The 20713-nt window shown below is 38.5% G+C and overlaps 2 protein-coding genes across 6 annotated transcripts in view; one reads left to right on the forward strand and one right to left on the reverse strand.

Moving 5' to 3' along the window:
- Positions 1-7002, forward strand: part of LOC139940428 (FHF complex subunit HOOK interacting protein 2A-like) — a 37972-nt gene extending 30970 nt beyond the window's left edge. For all 4 annotated transcript variants that reach the window (XM_071936669.1, XM_071936670.1, XM_071936667.1 and 1 more), the window contains one exon: positions 2755-7002. In XM_071936669.1, the coding sequence (XP_071792770.1) occupies positions 2755-2863 (109 nt within the window). In that variant the 3' untranslated portion in view covers positions 2864-7002. The remainder of the gene's footprint in view (positions 1-2754) is intronic.
- A 370-nt stretch (positions 7003-7372) lies between these two features.
- Positions 7373-20713, reverse strand: part of LOC139941104 (bridging integrator 3-like) — a 96053-nt gene continuing 82712 nt past the window's right edge. For both annotated transcript variants that reach the window (XM_071937536.1, XM_071937535.1), the window contains 4 exons: positions 19729-19830; positions 18384-18464; positions 17010-17144; positions 7373-14284 (listed from right to left, as the gene is read on the reverse strand). In XM_071937536.1, coding sequence (XP_071793637.1) covers positions 14132-14284; positions 17010-17144; positions 18384-18464; positions 19729-19830 — 471 coding nt within the window. In that variant the 3' untranslated portion in view covers positions 7373-14131. The remainder of the gene's footprint in view (positions 14285-17009; positions 17145-18383; positions 18465-19728; positions 19831-20713) is intronic.

The following is a 20713-nucleotide window of genomic DNA, read 5'->3' on the forward strand; positions in this document are numbered from 1 at the left end:
ACTCGCTCTGCCAGAATGCCCAAACACCTCCTGCTGTAATAAAGAGAAAATTTTCCCCAAAACAACAGACTCTTAACTTCTGCCCGAGGTTCCAGATCTCCATTTAACAATCGTCAGTGTGCGTAATAAAATAACCTTCATTCCACATGTGTCTAATCAACACCACTTCGAAGACTTCATTACAAACACTAATACATACCAAACTGACGGCCAGGATTTCTAAATTCAAAGTCCCCAAAGAGATTTCACTTCACAGTAGTGGATTTCAAAGCCTCTTGTCTTAATCTGCAGACTAAATTAACAATAATACTATTGGACTCTTATATATCGCACATGTCCTAGTAGCTAGATCAAGGCACTTTACAATATGGGTGCGTTCAGACACGGTACTAAAGTTGGTTTAACTCATGGTTCAACTCGATCAAGTTCAACTCAGTGTGTCTGAACGGATCTAAAGTTAGTCGGAATTGAGTTCAACCCACAAAAGAGAAACCGTCCAGGGAGGGGGTTTATCTTTAGACCGCTTTGGGTTTATCTTTTAACACTGTGTGTGGACAGAATAAAAAAGACCACATCCGGTTTAACTCACAACAGGCGACCCATTGACCTTTGTAATCATTATGTAAACACACAGTGACCAATGAACAGGACAATAAACAGGATGTTAGAGTAACGGGGTCGCGTTTTCTTTGACCTCTTAAAACCAAAGATAAACCGGATCGGGTTTAACTCAGTGCTGTCTGAACGCAAAGGGGTTTTATTTTTACGACCACCCCCTGCTGTTCGTAAAAGTTAAACCGGTTCGGGTCTAACTTAGTACGCTGTCTGAACATATCCTATTATCCCTGTTCATCTCTCCTCTCTGGGGAGCATACAACCTCAAGCTGTTAAAATAAACACCAAGTGGTTTAACTTAACTTAACTCAACACAGCCATCACACAGGCCTGGAATTACATGGAGGCCCAGCCCCCGATTTCACGAAGCGCTGCGACGCGTCGCAAGTGCAAGTTGCGACCGGTTACACGTCGTAAGTTGCAAACTCGTCGCAGCCGCGACGTGTCTTATAGGTCTGCGACGCATCGCAAACCCTACTATGCGTCGCTACTTGCGATGAGTTTCGTGAAGTCGGGGGCTGGCCTTCAAACTTGGTGCCCCTTCAAAATATACCATAGACTTTAGAGTCACCTGGATGATGCCCAAGAACACAAGTAATATAATAATAATAATAATAATAATAATAATAATAATAATAATATCGAAGTCTTATATAGCGCACGTATCTACCAAACAAGGTACTCAAGGCGCCGAGTATATACAAACTTTCAGAAAGATAGGTTATTGCAGTGATGAATTCTGAGACCCAATTATTTAGCACCTTATAAGGGTTTACAAGGTGCTACGGCGCATTAAGCAGCCACAACCAGGAACACCGGGACGAACCCCTTCTCTTTTCGATAAGTGCACTGGGTTCTTTTACATGCCTTACACAACACATGGGACCAACGGCTTTACGTCCCATCCGAAGGACGAAGCAATGGTTAAGTGTCTTGCTCAAGGACACAGTGTCACGGCTGGGGATTCGAACCCAAACTCTGCTGATCAGAAACACCAGAGTTTGAATTCGGTGCTCTTAACCGCTCGGCCACGACACTTCCACGTAACATGATCATGACAAACACTCCGATACCCTAGGCCATGAGAACTTGATTCTGATGCGCTGGGCTACTTTGACCACATTTCAGATTCTTGGTCCCTGATTGTATCACTAAAACATTTTCAACTAAAGCATGTTACCTTCCTCAACTCTCTGTAAACCAAAAAACTTTTATAACCATACTGATGATTTCAATCCCAAGCTAAACTGTAACCTACAGTAAAATAATTTATTAATCAAAACTTAGAATTTTCTCCTACTACCCAAAGGCTTTGCTCTTAAAGACAGTGGACACTATTGGTAATTGTCAAAGACCAGTCTTCTCACTTAGTGTATCTCAACATATGCATAAAATAACAAACCTGTGAAAATTTGAGCTCAATTGGTCGTCGAAGTTGCGAGATAACAATGAAAGAAAAAACACCCTTGTCACACGAAGTTGTGTGCTTTCAAATGCTTGATTTCGAGACCTCAAGTTCTAACTTGAGGTCTTGAAATCAAATTTGTGGAAAATTACTTCTTTCTCGAAAACTACTCCACTTCAGAGGGAGCCGTTTCTCACAATGTTTTATACCATCAACCTCTCCCCATTACTCGTTACCAAGTAAGGTTTCGTGCTAATAATTATTTTGAGTAATTACCAATAGTTTCCACTGCCTTGAATACATATTATGTATAAAAAATAAGCAAAACTGCTGCTAAAGAAAGTCTGTTTTTTTCTTTTTTTTTCATTGTGTTTCATGATTCATTTGTAAAAGAATAAAAAAAAACTCTGAACTAGTCTACAAATAATTGTCTGTGTTCTAGGACAATCTGCCTAATGCAGTAATCACCTTGGTTGTTCAGTGATATTGAGTTAATTTCATTTTGTAATCTGTGCATGGTAACCCATGTGAACTCATGCCGTTTCATTCGTCATTAATTTTCAACTAATTTTTACATTATTTTAAAAGTGGCAGCTGATCTTGCATGTGAGTATTCATTTCTGTTGCAAACTATAAAGATTTAAACTAACACCAAAAAAAAAAAAATTCCATCCAGAATTTTGGTTTTCTCCACTTCATGGAATTCTGGCTATACTCTTTTTTTATTCCTTTAGCTTGCCATACATAGATCTTCTAGAAGGTGTGATCGTTCTGGAAGAATTCTCCAAGGAACTTGCAGCGATTGCATTTGTCAAATTCCATGCAGCCAGCGGACGGACATAGTGGAGTGTGTACAGGAGTTTGCGCTCCCTTTGGTAAATGCTCAAAATATTTGTTTGTGCAAATTGGAGACATTTGGACACTAGGTGGCAGCAGACTTACCACTGTGTTAAATGTGTTGTTCTTGGAAATGTGCCCATGCTCAGAACAAAGGCCCTTTCCGAAACCTTGGCTTCGGCTTCAGGCTCCGCCCTCTCATCTGAAGCCCTGAGCGTGTATGCAAAGTACTCGCAATGTTAAAGCTCAATTTTGTTTGTACAAACCTTGGTTCCTCTGTTTGAAGGATTCATTTTGAGATTATTTTACTGAAGGTGTGCTCCGTTTGAGCTATGACAGTTTTGTAAACCAATCTGAAATTTAGATAGATCAAACACATAATATAAGTTGAGACAAAACTCAAAATATTAAAGTAAGAACAATGGAGATTAAGTTGGGGCATTTTCGACATTGCAGTTAGGGCTACAGCTTAGTATAGTTTCCAGCCATAATACCACGCCTTATTTACAATTTGTGATTGGTATTGGTTCATATCTGCTCAAGCAGCTCTACGACACCAGGCCCTGGTCATGAAACCAAGAATGCTTAAAGGCAGAGGACACTAAATTGGTAATTACTCAAAATAATTATTAGTGTAAAACCTTACTTGGTAACGAGTAATGGGGAGAGGTTGATAGAATAAAACATTGTGAGAAACGGCTCCCTCTGAAGTGACGTAGTTTTCGAGAAAGAAGTAATTTTACATGAATTTGATTTCGAGACCTCAAGTTTAGAATTTGAGGTCCTGAAATCAAGCATCTAAAAGCACACAACTTCGTGTGACAAGGGTGTTTTTTTCTTTCATAGTTATCTCGCAACTCCAACGACCAATTTGCTCAATTTTTCACAGGTTTGTTATTTTATGCATATGTTGTGATACACCAAGTGAGAAGACTGGTCTTTGACAATTACCAACAGTGTCCAGTGTCTTTAAGAAACAAGATGTAGCCGGAAGAAACCTATTAACCAGGAACAAGAGGGTAGCCTCTTTGGTCTTCTATGAAAAGTAATACAGATTCTTCCACGTAGAGATTCTAATATTCTGGGGTTGGATTCGGACATAAAACATTTCTTGCAAAGAATTGTTTTTCTAGGAGTTTACTCATTTTAAAAGTCTAATGCTGAAGGCCATGTCACACAAGGCAATTAACTGGAAACCAATTCCTGGCAATCTCCAAGAGGGAAATTCGTTCAAATTTGTTTCTTTGGGACAGTGAGTTTACTTCTTGAAGAGTGTATCTTGTACTGTCAAGTGTTCCTGGTACATGGGGTGCAGCGATTTGGTTGCGTCCATAGAAATAGCACCAGGAGAAATCTGAGCTTGACCGCCCCGTGTGTCCTCTGTGGGCGCGACTTATCGCACCATGTGACAAGCATGTATGGCAAAATTATCGTCACGTGACATGCACATACACCATTCCAACGTGTTTTCATTGGTCAATGTTCATGACGTCTACTGTATAGCCAAACAAGATTCATACACACATCGATAAAAGTGGTCTCAAAACGAAATCACACGCACAATGTCGCACTCAGCGTTCTCCAGGCTTTATTTCTATGGTCACATGTATGTCCCAGTTGCCTTTGAAATTTGCTGTATGGGACATGGCCTTAATAAAAAAAGAAGGCAGAATTGTGGTCGACTTTGTGTGAACTATAATTCTGATATTTAAACAAAACAAAAAAAATTCCGTAACATAATGAAATATCAAGTTAATAAAGAAGTTCACCCTTCTTGGGTCATGTTTTGCTTCGGAGACTTTAGGGGTGGTGGTGGGGCGGGGGTGCATGAGAATTGCCCCAATGTGTTCCCCACTTTGATTTGATTGGTAACTTTCTTGGTGTGCACAAACAATTATTTAAGTTTGAAAAAAATCCTTGGACCCAAGCCCCCATTAGTGGTGTTGCAGAAATGTAATTTTAAGCGTTTTATTTATTTCTACGGAAATCCGTTTTTAGTAAATATCAGATTTGGGGATGTTGAGGGACTTTGACTATGGCTATGGCAGTAGTGTAGCCACAGCCAAGTTATCAAAATTATACATGGTTATAACCGCAGTTTTTTAAGCAGTTGCGTTAAGGGAGTTTAGTTTTTATTAAGGAAAACAAGTTGTGTATAAAAGAATCAATGTAAAAAAAAAAAAAGTTAATTAAGTTGGATAGCATTTTATTTTAACCATTGTACAAATAATTATTTATAATAGTTACTATGATTTAGTTCCTAATTATAGTTCAGTTTTATTGCTTTTTATAAATTAAAGTCAGTGGACACTATTGGTAATTACTCAAAACAATTTTTAGTGTAAAACCTTATTTGGTAACAAGTAATGGGGAGCTGTTGATAGTATAAAACACTGTGAGAAATGGCTCTCTCTGAAGTAACATAGTTTTCGAGAAAGAAGTAATTTTCTTGGAATTTGATTTTGAGACCTCAGATTTAGAATTTGAGGTCTTGAAATAAAGAATCTGAAAGCACACAGCTTCGTGTGACAGGGGTGTTTTTTCCTTCATTATTATCTCGCAACTTTGACGACCAATTGAGCTTAAATTTTCACAGGTTTGTTATTTTATGTATATGTTGAGATACACCAAGTGAAAAGACTGGTCTTTGACAATCACCAATAGTGTCCAGTGTCTTTAAATTTCTTTACAGAGGAGGTAATTTAACCTATAAAGGTACATGTTGGGTTAAATTACAGCAGACATCTCCTACAATTGAAAGGTATTTTTTAGTTTTAAACCATTGGAATAATAACAAGACTGATCTATGCTTGATCTGTATCTGCCATGTCGTCTGCTCTCTATGTCGGCAATTGACAAAAAGTACAAAGTCCATGCAACATAACATGGACAATTTTCCGACTTCAACCAATTTGCATAGTCAAAATTTCCGCACACATGAAGGTCAGCATGGCTGCCTGCACGAACTTCCTTTACAAGGACTTGCACAGATACTAATACTCGGCGTTAACATTAAGTAATCATCGTTAACGTTTCTTATTCTATGGTATAAACCCAACCTTTGTCAAGTAACCTACCTCTGTGGTTCAGGTCACAATGCTGTTTGGTCACAATGGGAGGGCACCAATCTATTTGGGTGGTTTTCATTTCATTCTCACAGGGCTTTTTTGAAACTTTGGTCTTCAACTCTTTGGCCTTGGGCTCACAGTAAGCCATCTTGAAGCAGCAAGCTTTCACAATGTCTGTGTGATGAACCCACAACCTCAACAAATCTGTGGTTTTAAGAAAGATTCTGCATTTTTACAAAGACCCACTGTAGGTTTGTGGGTTTACAAAACTCTCCTGAACCCAAAGCCCAGTTTCATGGCTCTCTGCTTACAAGGCAAATGCTGAATTTCTGCACTGGCTGTGCATGCGCACAAGCAATTATGCCCTGCTATTCTGTGAATGCTTAACGTGGAACTCCCTGCTTCCATAAGTGCAGATTCTTTGCTTATGGTAAGCAGAGCCATGAAATTGGGCCGTGATCACAGGGTTTGTTTTTGCTACCAATGTAGACTCCTAACAAATAGACTTGGTTGGAGCTTTTGAACTTGGGTATTTTTTAAAGGACTTTGTTGTTTACAGTTAATACAGTTAATAATGTAGTTGTTTTGTTTCCGATAACATTTTAATTTGTGCAATTATGAACCCTTTTTTTTTTAAAGCCTTTTTAATCACCTTTTTTTAGTTTCACTCTTATTTTTATCAGTTGGTTTTACAATGGATGACACAATTAAATTAACTATAAAAGAGCCAAATTGCTTAACATAAAACATCAGTCTTGGCCCAAGACTATGGTGCTTGATTCTGGATAGTGTACTACGCGCGGTTGAATCGCCAAAGCGCGCCCGCCACGGTATGATTTAGTTAACACGGTAGCTTGCCAGTGTAGTCTAGATTTCAAGCCGTCCACGTAACTAAATCATACCGTGGCGGGCGCGCTTTAGCGATTTACAACTGCGTGTAGTACACTATCCAGAATCAAGCACCATAGTCTTGGGCCAAGACTAAAAACATCACAGCTACTTATTGTTGCTTTAAATTTTTTCAAACATGATATATATGCTACTATTTTTGTACAAAATAAACCATTACTTGAAGTATGTTGATGGTACAGTTTGATTTATTTGTTAGTTTCATAGTTTCTGACTGCTATTACAGGATATATTTATTCAAAACAAAAAATTATACATTTTTCTGATCCATCTTAAGTACAAAAAAATTAAGCAACTTCACAACAGTATGCACCATCCTGTTCAAAGGAGCAGATTTGAGATTTGTTTATTTCAGCTTGAACAGCTTGAACATCCACCCATCTTCCAGAAAATCTGCCCCTTAAAGGGTTTGGGTACTTTTTGTAACACAAAACACAATGTCCACAGATTTACATTAAACTTACACCGTTTGGAGATAATGATAGTAGAAAGCATACCTGAAAATATTAGTTGCTGAGGTGCTGTAGTTTTTGAGAAATGAGTAAAACAATATCATGAAAATACGTTTTTACATGCTAAAATAATTTTCATCTCATGATCACTGAGACGAAAATTATTTTCATGACATTGTTTTACTCGTTTCTCAAAAACTACAGCACCTCAGCAAGTAATATTTTCAGGGAAGCTTTCTACTATCATTATCTTCAAACTGTGTAAGTTTAGTGTAATTCTGTGGACATTGTGTTTTTTGTCCTACAAAAAGTACAAGACCCTTTAAACAAATGTGCGCATACAACGGTGAAAGTAGTTTTTGTGTCGGAGACTAATGGCCTTGTCACAAGAGGCAATTTTACACACAACTTGGAAGCAACCAGTTCTGCAGTGCAGAGGTCGATTTCACAAAGAGTTAGGACTAGTCCCAACTAGTCCTAAGAGATATGAAAAACATACAGCTACAAATGTAGTTCTAAGTTAGGACTAGTACATGTAACTCGTCCAAACTTGAGATAAGACTAGTCCTAACTCTTTGTGAAATCCACCCCAGGACCCCTTAGGTAGCACATGAGTCATTTTTCACACAATGGCTTACGATCCCCAAGAATAATATCTAAACATTGAATATGAATTGATTCTCTTCTTGGAGATTGTGTGGAACTGGTTGCCTGTAAATTGCCTCATGTGACATGACCCCAAGTCTCGGTTTAAGAAATCTTTTTTGCATCTGAAGTTCATCACATGACCATAGGCTAACTGCATACACAAAAGTACACAAACTTGTGGAGTACTAAAAATAGGTTTGCAGAAAAAAATGGCTGTCTGAATTAAGACTTCATCAGTGGCTATGAACTTTGTCGTAGCCAAAGATAGCCATATAGCTTCGGTGATAGTCAACGTAGAAACATCCTATTCCTATAAGTCTGTCATACATATAGAAGCCAATAGACATAGCCCTTGCCAAAGTCCATTGATTCGGATGCGGCTTATTGCTGGTTCCCCAGATTTTCTTGCTAAGCAGAGTTACAAGTATCTGCTTAAGCAGCTCAATAAAGAAAACAATAATGAAGCCCAGCTTTGATTCACCTGATGAACTGCTGTGCAAAATTAACATTTGAAAACCAGACATTTCCAGATTTCATCTTGATATAAAAATGGCAATTTACATTGACACAAATAATTATTAACATATAATAATTATTACATATTGCACAGTAAGATAAATACACCTATCATCACCCCCCTCCTCTCAACCCTTCTTATTATCTCTATGACCAGGGCCCAATTTTATCAACCCTGTCAGCACAAAAGCTTGCTAAGCACGGAAAAGTATTGCTTAACAGAAACAGTTAACCAGCCATCATTACATTGTTGTTACTATAGTGCCCCACTCAACTATTGCTAAGCCAAGAAATTTCGTCAAACGGTATTTTCTGCTTAACAGCTTTATGAAATTGAGCCACAGGATTACTTCATTTGAAGGGTTTATCCCGTCTTATATCAGCAATAGCTCTTTATCATGGTGCAGCCATCTTGAATTTTTCCCATTGATATCAATGTAACCAAACCGAGGCTGGAAGAACAAAATAGTCTGGTCCCTATTTGCAAAATGATTATTAGCATTCATTATTGTCATTCGATACAAGGAACATGACCAAGATGGAGACAGCATGATAAAAGGTCTATAGTCTTGGTGTCAGGCACTGTCTTTGTGCAAGACATCCTTAATACATTTTGATGCCCAATTGGTTATTGCACACTGTAGTATACAACACACATTACAGCAACTCACCGTTAGCGGGCACTCTACGAGTCTTACTACATTTGAGCAGAATGTTGGCTGATCAGAGAGCTGTATATGTACAGAACACCCTTTATCTGTGAATCATGAAAGACCTGCCGTCGATTTCACCAAACTCTTCCTAATTAAGGATTAATCTAAGGACTCAAAACGAGTTTAGTTACCTATCCGAACGCCTTAGGACGCATTAAACCCATCCTAAGTTAGGACGGGTTACTCATCCTAACTTGAGATAGGATTAATCTTAGCATTTCGTGAAATCGGCTGCAGAATCCCTAACAGTGTACAGAGGCCATTCGGAAAGCAACCTAAGGACATCTTACACCAAGAATTTAAGTGACCTAATTCTAAGATCGGGATAAGTGCTATAATAAGAAAGTAGCCTCACATTTGTGTCTGTCTATAAAGTGGGTTTAAAAACTTAGTCGTTCCATCTTATTCTGAAGCTATATTCGTTTAGAACATAACTTAATTCCAATGACCTCGTCCCTATTATACAAGTACCCCATAATCATGTTACACAAGAGCAAAACTTGCAAAATCTTGACCTTTTTTTCATGATTAACCCATTCCCATAGAGAAAACTCTGGGTGGGTTTAAGGGGAAAGAGAGGCACAAACCCCTGATATGTGCATGCTAAATCTAATACAAATTAATAACGGTACTTTAATATAAATGCACAGTATTTTTAAATGCACACACATCACTCTTGTTCAAGAACTATAAACACATTAAATACATCATTAAATACACGACAGTAAATATGTTCTTAATACTTGTCCCGTTTAAGTGACTTTTTGTCAAACAAATATTCAAAACCAGCAAGCTGGAACAAATAATCATAGGAAGTGATTCCCCTTTTGAATAAATTTCATAATTAAAAACTAAAATACAACACACGAAACACCTAGGTAGGTTGGTATTTTCCCTTTCATTATTTTGTTGCACCTTCCACAGACCAATTAAGCCAAAATGTCCATATTTTGTTATTATATGCACACGTTGGGATACACGAAGTAGGGATACTGGTCTTTGACAATTACCAAAAGTATACCCTGCCTTTAACACGCTTTGCAATACAAGTACATACATCTTGTCACAGTAAAGCAGTACATCCTTTTGTCAGAGAAAAATAAAGTAAACGGAACTAGACAAGCAAAATTTGCCAGGAAATTAGGAGAGTTTGGAGTGAAATTGAGAAGACATTTTGCACTATGCTCATGAAATATTCATGAAGGGCCATCTTAGACAGCTGGTGGGATGGATTATAACCCTTAAGGGGGTTGCATTGTTATTGAGGCAAGAATTGAAATAGCACTTGGATACTAGGGGGTGGGGGAGAAACCACCCCTAGCTATATTTTATGGTCAAGGGGCAGACAGTATACATTACACTAGTGCAGAGGTGTCTACTACGTCTTATATCAAGAGCACCGCATCCTTAAGATGGATTGTCAAGAGGCTGGTGTGTGGGACTGAGGTAAGTGCACAACCACTGCCATCTTCAGAACAACGAGGGTGCTTTACAATGATTGTAGCGATCACTGTAAACGGAATCAAGGCAATCAGAGAGAAAGTGCAATGATCCTATGGACCAAGTTTGCTGAACTATTGTTTCTTAAAGTAACATTACAGAATTGGTTTTTGCTAACAAAACAGTTTTACTGGCAGTGTAAGCACGTTATGTAATCCACCATATACATAAACTGACAAACCTGTAGAAGTTTGAGATCGATCAGCCATCTGGGTCACGAGAGAATAGTGAAAAACCGATTACAAATTTTGCATTGCATCGATGCCAAAATAAAAATGAATAAAACGCTCACTGAGCGATAAACTCCAAACGCAAAGTTAGATTATTTATTTCTCATCAAATATGACATTTCAGACAGAAATATTTCAAGGGATGTTTTCAACTATCATCATCATTAGACCGTGTAAGTTTTATGTAAATCTGTGATCTTCAAGATTTTTGTTTCTTACCAATTCTGTAACATTCCTTTAAAGAGATCCAACTCCATTGCACTGTGCGTGCAAAGAGGAATTACTTGACCACATCCTTGGTCTTTGTCTTTTTAGCCAAGTAGATACAACGAGGGAAACCAGTTCTAGAGCAGATGTCTTACCACTGGACCACCGAGACTGCTCGGTAGCTAGAAGCATTATGAATCCTATTTCTTTTTACAGCAGGTACCACATCAGTATATATTAGTGTATATGGTAACCCGATTCATACTTGACATTTATTACATTTATTTAAATATAAATTCCACTATAAATATGTATTGCTTCAGGTAATTTGTCTCAAAGGTAACATCAAAGTGGGACACACACAAGCAATAAATAATAATTATTATTATTAATGTTTTAGCTTACATGTAGATCCTACACTACATGAAGACCATCAGGACGATTAGCCTTTTAGTCCCATGAGTTATTTAAATTGAACATTGTGCATACACATTAAGGGCCTTGTCACATGACGCAACCTGGGGCCAATTTCATAGAGCTGCTTAAGCAAAAATTTGCTTAAGCACGAAAATAGCTCGCTTGTTTACTGGCCAACATTTCATGCCATATACATTGCTTGTGACTGGTATTAAGCTGTTATTTACTTAGCAATTACAATTGAGTGGAGTCTTGGCCGGTATTCTGATTTTACTAAGCATTGATTATTTTGCTTAAGCAGAATTTGTGCTTAAGCAGAATTTGTGCTTAAGCAGAATTTGTGCTTAAGCAGCTCTATGAAATTGGGCCCTGGAGGCAACCAACTGCAGTGCATGCTACAGGACCACTTTGGTAGCACATGCCTGGGTTATTTTTAAAACAATGTCTTACAATCCCCAAGAAAAATAGTTGAACATTCATAAGGGTAAACACCTTTCTTCTTGGAGATTGTCTAAAACTGGTTGCCTGTTATAAATTGCCTCGTCTGAGATGGCCCGTACTGGTTTGGCAAAGTGAGGGAACATCGTGTATTTTTCTATGGGGCTGATAGTGGCGTAATGCACTTGTTTGTATCTGCCTAGTTCAAAACTCCATAGCATTTGCTAACAATAGTCCTGTGTGAATGTAATCAGCATATTTCATGGGAAGGCTCATTGCCTCGATAGTCATTGCCTTGGTTGCATCTTCAATTTTCCCAGTTTTTCTAACTTTCTCTCATATATATGCCCTTTAATATCAAAATACTGTAGTACATTGCCCTTCACAAGAGTAGACCAAAGTATGACAGTACACTAAGAAGTCCCCATGAGACGGCTTAAAGCAAGCTATCAACAATAAATCAAATCGGTTAATCCTCCACAAAGCTTTTTCAGCTAAATAACAAGTTGTTGTAATATGAATGCAAATTATCATACCATCCCCCCAGGGAAGGAATGAAGAAGGTCCAAGTCCACATTCATCATGCATGATGAATGGTTCAATTTCCTTTTAGAATGCACTCAACACACTTGACGTCAGTATTAAGTCATTGCGATTTTGTAACAGACTGTGCCTCACGTTCCCTTTAAACGCTTACCCCTCAGGCAGGTTACCCACGCAACTCTTTCGCTGGTACTTCAATGATTATGATTTGCGTAACCTCCAATCATTAAGTCATTGCGATTGTGTCACCAGACTGTGCCTCACGCTCCCTTTAAACGCTTACCCCTCAGGCAGGTTACCCACGCCCTCTTCCGCTAGCACTCCGATGATTTACCTTCAATCACTCACCATAGTAAATTGATCCTTGTAAAGAGCATGAAGTGTAAACAGAGAGTTCATATCATGACATGGATAAAATAAGGGGTTGTCTCTTCTGATGTATGAATAATTTACCGTTGAGAGAATATGTTTAGCTTACTTTGTTTGCAGAGGGATGTCTTTAGCAACTGCCATCAAAACTCTTCCGCATGAAGTACAGCATGAATTTTAGCACAAAACACCAAATGATTAAATATAACCATGGAGGTAGAAATAAGAGTTCTACCTCCATGATCTAACTATCCCAGACAGAGCCCAGATGCAAGAAGAACCAATTAAAAAATGTAAGAAGAAGTAAGATTCTAATTTGGTTTTTACCCATACACCGCATCTGGTTTTTACCTTTACATCGGACATCTGTAAAACGGTAAAAACCAATTTTAGATTCTTTATCCAAATTGTATAAACTCACCTACTAAGATATTAGATCTTCTTGGTTGAAAACTGCTGTTAAGTGCTCATGAAAAGTTGGTGAAATGTTCTCTGAAATACCAGTGAGATTTCTGTGAAATTCCAGTCAAGAAATGTCTGTGAAGTGCCGGTGCAATGTCTTTGAAATGCCAGTGAAATGTCAATGACAAAGTCTGTGAAATGGCAGTGAAATGTCAATGACAAATTTGAAAATGCCAGTGAAATTTCAGTCAAGTGCCAGTGAAATGTCTGTGAAATGCAGTGAAATGTCTGTGAAATGCAGTGAAACATCTACAAATGCAGTCAAATATCTGTGAAGTGCCTGTGAAATGTCTGTGAAAAGCCTGTAAATGTCCGTATCATTACTATGAAATCCCAGCAAGTGATTACTTAGGTTAAAGTGTCAAGTTACATTTCACATTTTCCCCCAAAATGCAAGTAAAATCCTCACACAGGTCTGCTCAGCAGAAAATAAACAATATAATTTTTGTTGGCGAAAACATACAGCACGCCAGACAGCCTGCTATATGGTATCGCGTGGTGAATGAATCACAACACTCGTCTACCCAATTCTCTGTAGGGTAAAACTTTAACGAAGAAAACCTAGTCGGGTAGCATTGTTCTATTATGAAAAGTACCCTGTACTTTGGCTTGTATAAGTGCAGTTTGGTGCTTGCGGTTGTCCAACTAATAATCAATGCAATTGAGGAGTTTTACAAAAAATGGTCAACACCCTGGAACATGTGATAAAAAGTAGGAGGGTTCATCAAAGAAAGTTAGTGTTTAGTCGAGTTTCATGATTAAAAGCTCTGTGATTGGGCCAAGTCTTTGGAAGATTCTAAAACTAGTCATCAACAACGATAGACAATGCCCTAATCTCACACAATCTTCGATGAAGATCCATCTCAAAGTCTTCATCACTCTGAAGTGTGTCTTTGTCTTCCAGTCGAACGGCAAGATCCACGTAAATCTTAAAGCACTCCGTGTAATATGTAACCTGTAAATGGGAGAAGACCGTTGAGTTATACAACTTGCCATGGCCAAACACGTTTTGTATACTGTTAATTATTACCGCCGAACAGCATATTGCTTTTGATGCTGGATATGTGGCATGTATGTTTTCATTGTGTTCTTGGAATCTCATGAATTCTTTACATGATTTTATGAGGAGGGAGGAGTACTTCTGTACAAGAGGAAAATAGTGTATTTTGGGGGAGGGGGAAACCCCCCTCTGCCACATATCAAGCATAATATAGTATTTTACATGTGTTTCCCCTTGGATAATTTCATTCACAACTCTTTCTGAAGTTCTACTTCTAGAAAATGTGGTATGTGTGAGTGTACTTTATGGTACTCTTTAACAATAAAGTTGACCAGTAGAAGCCAATAAAAGACGATAGCCGTGTTAGTAAATGCCCTACAGCACTCAACAAAATGAATAAACGACTAGATTTCCGTCTAAAAATTGTCAGATAAAACAAGAAACTTTAAGAATAAATCAAACTAAAAAAAGTACCTACAGATAAGAATAACAAAAGTTGTTGACTCATTTTACCCAAAGGGCAACTCATCAAGATCTCGTGTAAACTAATTTTGCATATGAGATCCAAGTACATAAATTCCCTTCTCTAATGGAGAGCTCTGAAAGACAATTTTGTTTTTAAGAGCTCTCCATTTATGGGCGACACAAGTCAACAAAAATATGCACTTTTCTGAAACGATTACGAATGATTCACACAGCGTACAACATTAAGATGCAAGTCGAGAACGCGCCGGATTCTGACCATTTCTCAAGACGTGTGTGAAACCGAGTTGATGTCTCTTAAAGTACAGTGGCCGATGAAAGTACAATCGGCCACTGTACTTTAAGAAAACTGCTACAAAGAGATGATTCACTGTAAGATTTTGTAAGTACCCCAGCTATTGAATGAACTATTTGTCTTTCCTTGGGGCGTACGAGCCGCGAGAGCTTCAACACAACACTAGATATCATCCGCAGCCTGAATGACAAAGTACGGATGGGGGACTTTTTAACGCCAAAGGGCATTCTTGTGGACGCACCGGATTAGTGTGGGATCAAACACTTGATCTGGACCTCAATTTAATTGCCAATATGCCACTGATCTTGTTACTACTGCTACTAGCTTTTGGTTTCATATCCAAAACCATGTCCAAAACCATTGACAAAGGTCCAATAATTTTCTGACACATATCAAATCACACGGAATGAAGCAACAATACAAACACAAGGTTAAAGACACTGAACACTATTGGTAATTGTCAAAGACCAGTCTTCTCACTTGGTGTATCTCAACATATGGGTAAAGTAACTAACTTGTGAAAATTTGAGCTCAATTGGTCGTCTAAGTATCGAGATAATAATGAAAGGAAAAAACACCCTTGTCACACAAGTTGCATGCTTTCAGATGCTGGATTTCGAGACCTCAAATTCTAAATCTGAGGTCTGGAAATCATATTCGTGGAAAATTACTTTTTTCTCGAAAACTACATTACTTCAGAGGGAGCCGTTTCTCACAATGTCTTTTACAATCAACCTCTCCCCATTACTTGTTACCAAGAAAGGTTTTATGCTAATAATTATTTTGAGTAACTACCAATAGTGTCCACTGCCTTTAACAAGAATGAGCATCGTTATAAACCTTCTTGCTTTGTTTGAGAAATATGCGAACTGGTTCGCTTGAAAAGAAAATCAATGTGCTTACCAGTTAATGAAATTAAACCCCCGCTAAACATTTCATAAAGATGCTTAAAGCAGACACTTGTGCTTAAGTTTCTGCTAAGCAAAAACACCATGTAAGCAGGAAACCAGTCCCAAATGGTATATGTATGACCTGGTAGTTTGTCTGGTAACCTATTTACCGGTAAGCACAATTGTATTGTTTAGTGCTTTGATGAATGTTGTAATTTTTTTAAATTGGGCCCAGCTGTTCGAGTAGTTAAGCAATACTGGTGGTCTACTTAATTTTACTTAGCAGAAAAAAATATCTGTAATATGTTCTCCATAAGTAGCTCTATAAAATTGTGCTCAAGTGTCATTACTCAATCACTTACCAACTAAACAATGAGCACTCCTTTTCATGTCTGTGTTGCAAACTATGTTTCCTCATAAATTCTGCTAAGCATTGAACTATTACCTGCAAATCTCTTAGATTTCTTTACTTATCAATTAAAATGAACGATGAGGAAAACTGACTGGGTACTAAGAGATGTTAAATTTGTATCGGGGATAAAGAATACTAATTTTGGTTTTTACCCATACACCGATGTGTGTAAGCACTGTATACTCAGTACTTTCCCCGAGTCCTGTGAAAAAATATCACAGGCTCCTTGGGTGGGATTCGAACCCACGACCCTTGTAATTCTAGAGCAGGTGTCTTTCTAACTAGACTATCGAGGTTGCCCGGTAGCTAGAGGCAGTTCGAATCAGCGGGTACCGCAACGATATAAGAGATGACTGGGTACTGTTTTAAAATAATTTTGGATAAACAGAGAAATATACCAACATAGGGCAAACTGATCAGTTGCTAGTGCACCGGCACGTTAATCAAAAGGTCGCAGATTCAAGTCCCACTGTAGTTAATTTGCCTTTTTTTTTTTACCCAATTGTTTTTTATATAGCAGAAAAACACTTTGAAACAATAAAATGAGACAGAGTTCCCTGAAGGAAAGTGGTGTTTAGAGCGAGTTTTAACAAGTAATACCTGAGATTTGATGAGTGCCTCAAAGCAAGGCTGGAAGTATTCTACTCTTCCTTCAAAGAAACTAGGCATGGCTTCCATCAGCTCCTTGTGTTGCCTGTCATACTCCTCCTTAGCTGCCTCCAGATTCTTCTTACACTGAGGGGAAAAAATAATTATGTTCTTAAAGACACTGGACACTATTGGTAATTGTCAAAGACTAGTTTTCACAGTTGGTATATCTCAACATATGCATAAAATAACAAACCTGTGAAAATATGACCTCAATCGGTCGTTGAAGTTGCAAGATATTAATGAAGGAAAAAAACACCCTTGTCGCACCATGGTCACACGAAGTTGTGTGCTTTCAGATGCTTGATTTCGAGACCTCAAATTCTAAATCTGAGGTCTCAAAATCAAATTTGTGGAAAATTACTTCTTTCTCAAAAAACTACATCACTTCAGAGGGAGCTGTTTCTCACAATGTTTTATACTATCAACCTCTCCCCATTACTCGTAATCAAGAAAGGTTTTATGATAATAATTATTATGAGTACTTACCAATAGTGTCCACTGCCTTTAAAGGCACTGGACACTATTGGTATTTACTTTAAATATTGTTTAGCATAACAACTTACTTGGTAACGAGCCAATGGAGAGCTGTTAATAGTATACAAATATTGACTGATTTGAGTGCTATGGTTAAAACTACGACTCCCGAGGTGATCCCCGGAGCAAATCAAACAAATTTGTGCTACAAGGGTGTGTTTTCTTTCATTATTCTCTTGCAACTTCGATGACCAATTGAGTCTAAATTTTCACAGATATTATTTTAAGCATATGTTGAGATACACCAAGTGAGAATACTGGTCTTTAATGATTACCAAAAGTGTCCAGTGCCTTTAAACAGAGTAGTCAGGTTAGTGCAGTGGTATCTTGACTTGCCTTCCAAATCTAGGGACCCCGGTTGGGGCACTATGTGGATTGGGTTTTTCAGTCCCTACCTAATTGAACATGTTTTCCCCTAGAATGTTTTTTGGGGGGGTTTCCCCAGGTAGAGTTTGTTCTTTGAAGAACTGTCTTTCTATATTCTACTACCGCGAAGTAGATTTAACGGAATGTTCGTGAGACTTCTCAGTTCTGAAAAGAACTGTTCTGCTTTATAACTACTACCTGGGTGGAAGGTATAGAACCTTGGAGTGACTACTACTTTAGCTTATAGGATCGTAACTAACTACACTACCGCCGAGTCAGTTCTTAAATAGGTCTCAACGATTCGACTAGCTTGCTCTACCTATCTACATGTTTAACCATAGCCACATGATCTCATCTTGACCAATCAGAATGGATAAACTGTCTTAAGGGAGTTTGTGAATCTAACTAAGATAATGTTCTTACACTTTCAAGCTTGGCAAGATTTGGGCCAGTTCTTTCTCTATCCTGGTATTTTTCTAGTTTCCCCTGACAACGACTGTACTCCTGGAAAATGAAGAAAAAAAAACAAATATCAGAGTGAAGATATAAACCAAGAAATGTATCTCAGCTGATAATAATAATAATTATAAGAATAACCGTATTTATAACGCGCCTTTTTCCAAAGGATACAAAGCGCCAGGTATTATTACTGCAACGAGTGGGGCGAATTTTTGAGATAGAACACCTAATCCTTAAGCACCATGTAATGGTTTACAAGGTGCTGTGGCGCAATATGCTGCCAATCCAGCCAGGAACACCGGGGCAAACCCCTTCTTGTTTCAATAAGTGCACTGGGTTCTTTTACATGCATTTACACAACACATGGGACCAACGGCTTTACGTCCCATCCGAAGGACAAAGCAATGGTTGTGTGTCTTGCTTAAGGACACAAATGTCACGGCTGGGGATTCGAACCCACACTCTGCTGTTGAGAAACACCAGAGTTTGAATTCGGTGCTCTTAACCGCTCGGCCACGACACTCCCAGCTGATGTGATGCAGGGCTGATACTTTGTTCTAAGGGCAATGCAGTTTTGTCATTGATAAAGGGCACCCCTACGAGGGAATTTTACATTTCTACCATTACATTTCAAGGGGCACCGAGGCAATTTTAGAGTAGAATGCACTACCTTCCCAATTTTTTACAAGCAATTATGGTTAAGTGGCTTGCTCAAGGGCACAAGTGTCATGACCAGGAATCGAATCCACACTCTGCTGCTGGTGTCTTGTAACCAACACACGTGTTATAAATGAATGATGCTAAGATGGTTCATAAACACATGAAAACAACATTCATAAATACCTCAATACAGTTTCGCTTTTCCTTTTGGTGGAGAGCACGTCATGTGGGGGTGTTTAAACGGTTGACAATGACCAGCTGCAGCTGTTTATAACTGGTTGTTTTCGGATACATTTAGATGCATACTACTACATACTACTATGCGCACGAATGCATATCCGAAAACTGTCTCAGTCACGAAAATGCAACACATGTACAGAGCTCAAGGACGTCGGAAAATGGATAAGTTTTACAGAGTTTCTTACTTTATTACGCCTTTTAACCAAAAAAGGTATTTATAAAATGGGAATCAAAAGAGTAATGACTCTTTCTTAAACTGCCGTTTAAAACCTTGCAGGGTCGTGGCCAAGTGATAACGGCCCTAGCCTGCGGCTCCGGCCTTTAGCTCACGGCCATGACCCTGCCGGTTTTAAACGGCAGTTTAAGAACTCGTCGCTACCATTTTATTTCCTTAATTTTGAATACTGACCTGTAAACACTGCTCACGTTTCTTGAGGGCGATGTAAAGACTGGGAAATATCGTACTGAATTTCTTCATGGGTTCAATCATCATACGAACTGAGTTTGCATTCTAAGAATAGAAAAGTAGAATAGAAAAACAGGGCTAATAATAATAATAATAGACCGTTTTTATATAGCACTTTTCACGCCCGAGGGGTGTCTCAAAGCGCTTCACATTATTACCCCTGGTCACTGGGTCTTAAATCATTCCTTAAACCATCTCAGCTCCCTGGGGAGTATACAGCCTGTGCGCAATATATGCGCTACTCGGCTAAACCAATCACAAGAACCATCTCTGCCCTCACAGGTACCCATTTACCCCTGGGTGAAGAGAAGCAATTATAGTTAAGCGTCTTGCTCAGGGACACAAGTGTCACGACCGGGATTCGAACCCACACTCTGCTGAACAGAAGCATCAGAGCTTGAGTTCGGTGCTCTTATCCACTCGGCCACGACACCCCATGCTGGGCTAAGAATCACTGCTGACAAAAAAGGATGAAACGGGGGTCCTGGGGCACATTTCATAGAGCTGCTTAAAGGCACTGGACACTATCGGTAATCACTCAAAATAATTGTTCGCATAAAAACTTACTTGTTAATGATCAATGGAGAGCTGTTGATAGTATAAAACATTGTGAGAAACGGCTCCCTCTGAAGTAACGTAGTTTTTAAGAAAGAAGAAATTTCTCACTAAAATATTTGAAATTGATTTCATTACCTCAGAATTAGAATTTGAGGTCTCGAAATCAAGCATCTGAAAGCACACAACTTGGTGCGACAAGGCTGTTTTTTCTCTTGCAACTTCGACAGCAAAAAGAGCTCAAATTTTCACAGGTTTGTTATTGCATGAATGTTTTGAGATACACTGGTCTTTGACAATTACCAATAGTGACCAGTGTCTGTAAGCAAATAAAGTAGCTAACAACAAAATTACCAGAATGGGGTATCATGCT

Source organism: Asterias amurensis, chromosome 8 (assembly GCF_032118995.1).
Source record: "Asterias amurensis chromosome 8, ASM3211899v1".
In the NCBI taxonomy this organism is placed as follows: Eukaryota; Metazoa; Echinodermata; class Asteroidea; order Forcipulatida; family Asteriidae; genus Asterias; species Asterias amurensis.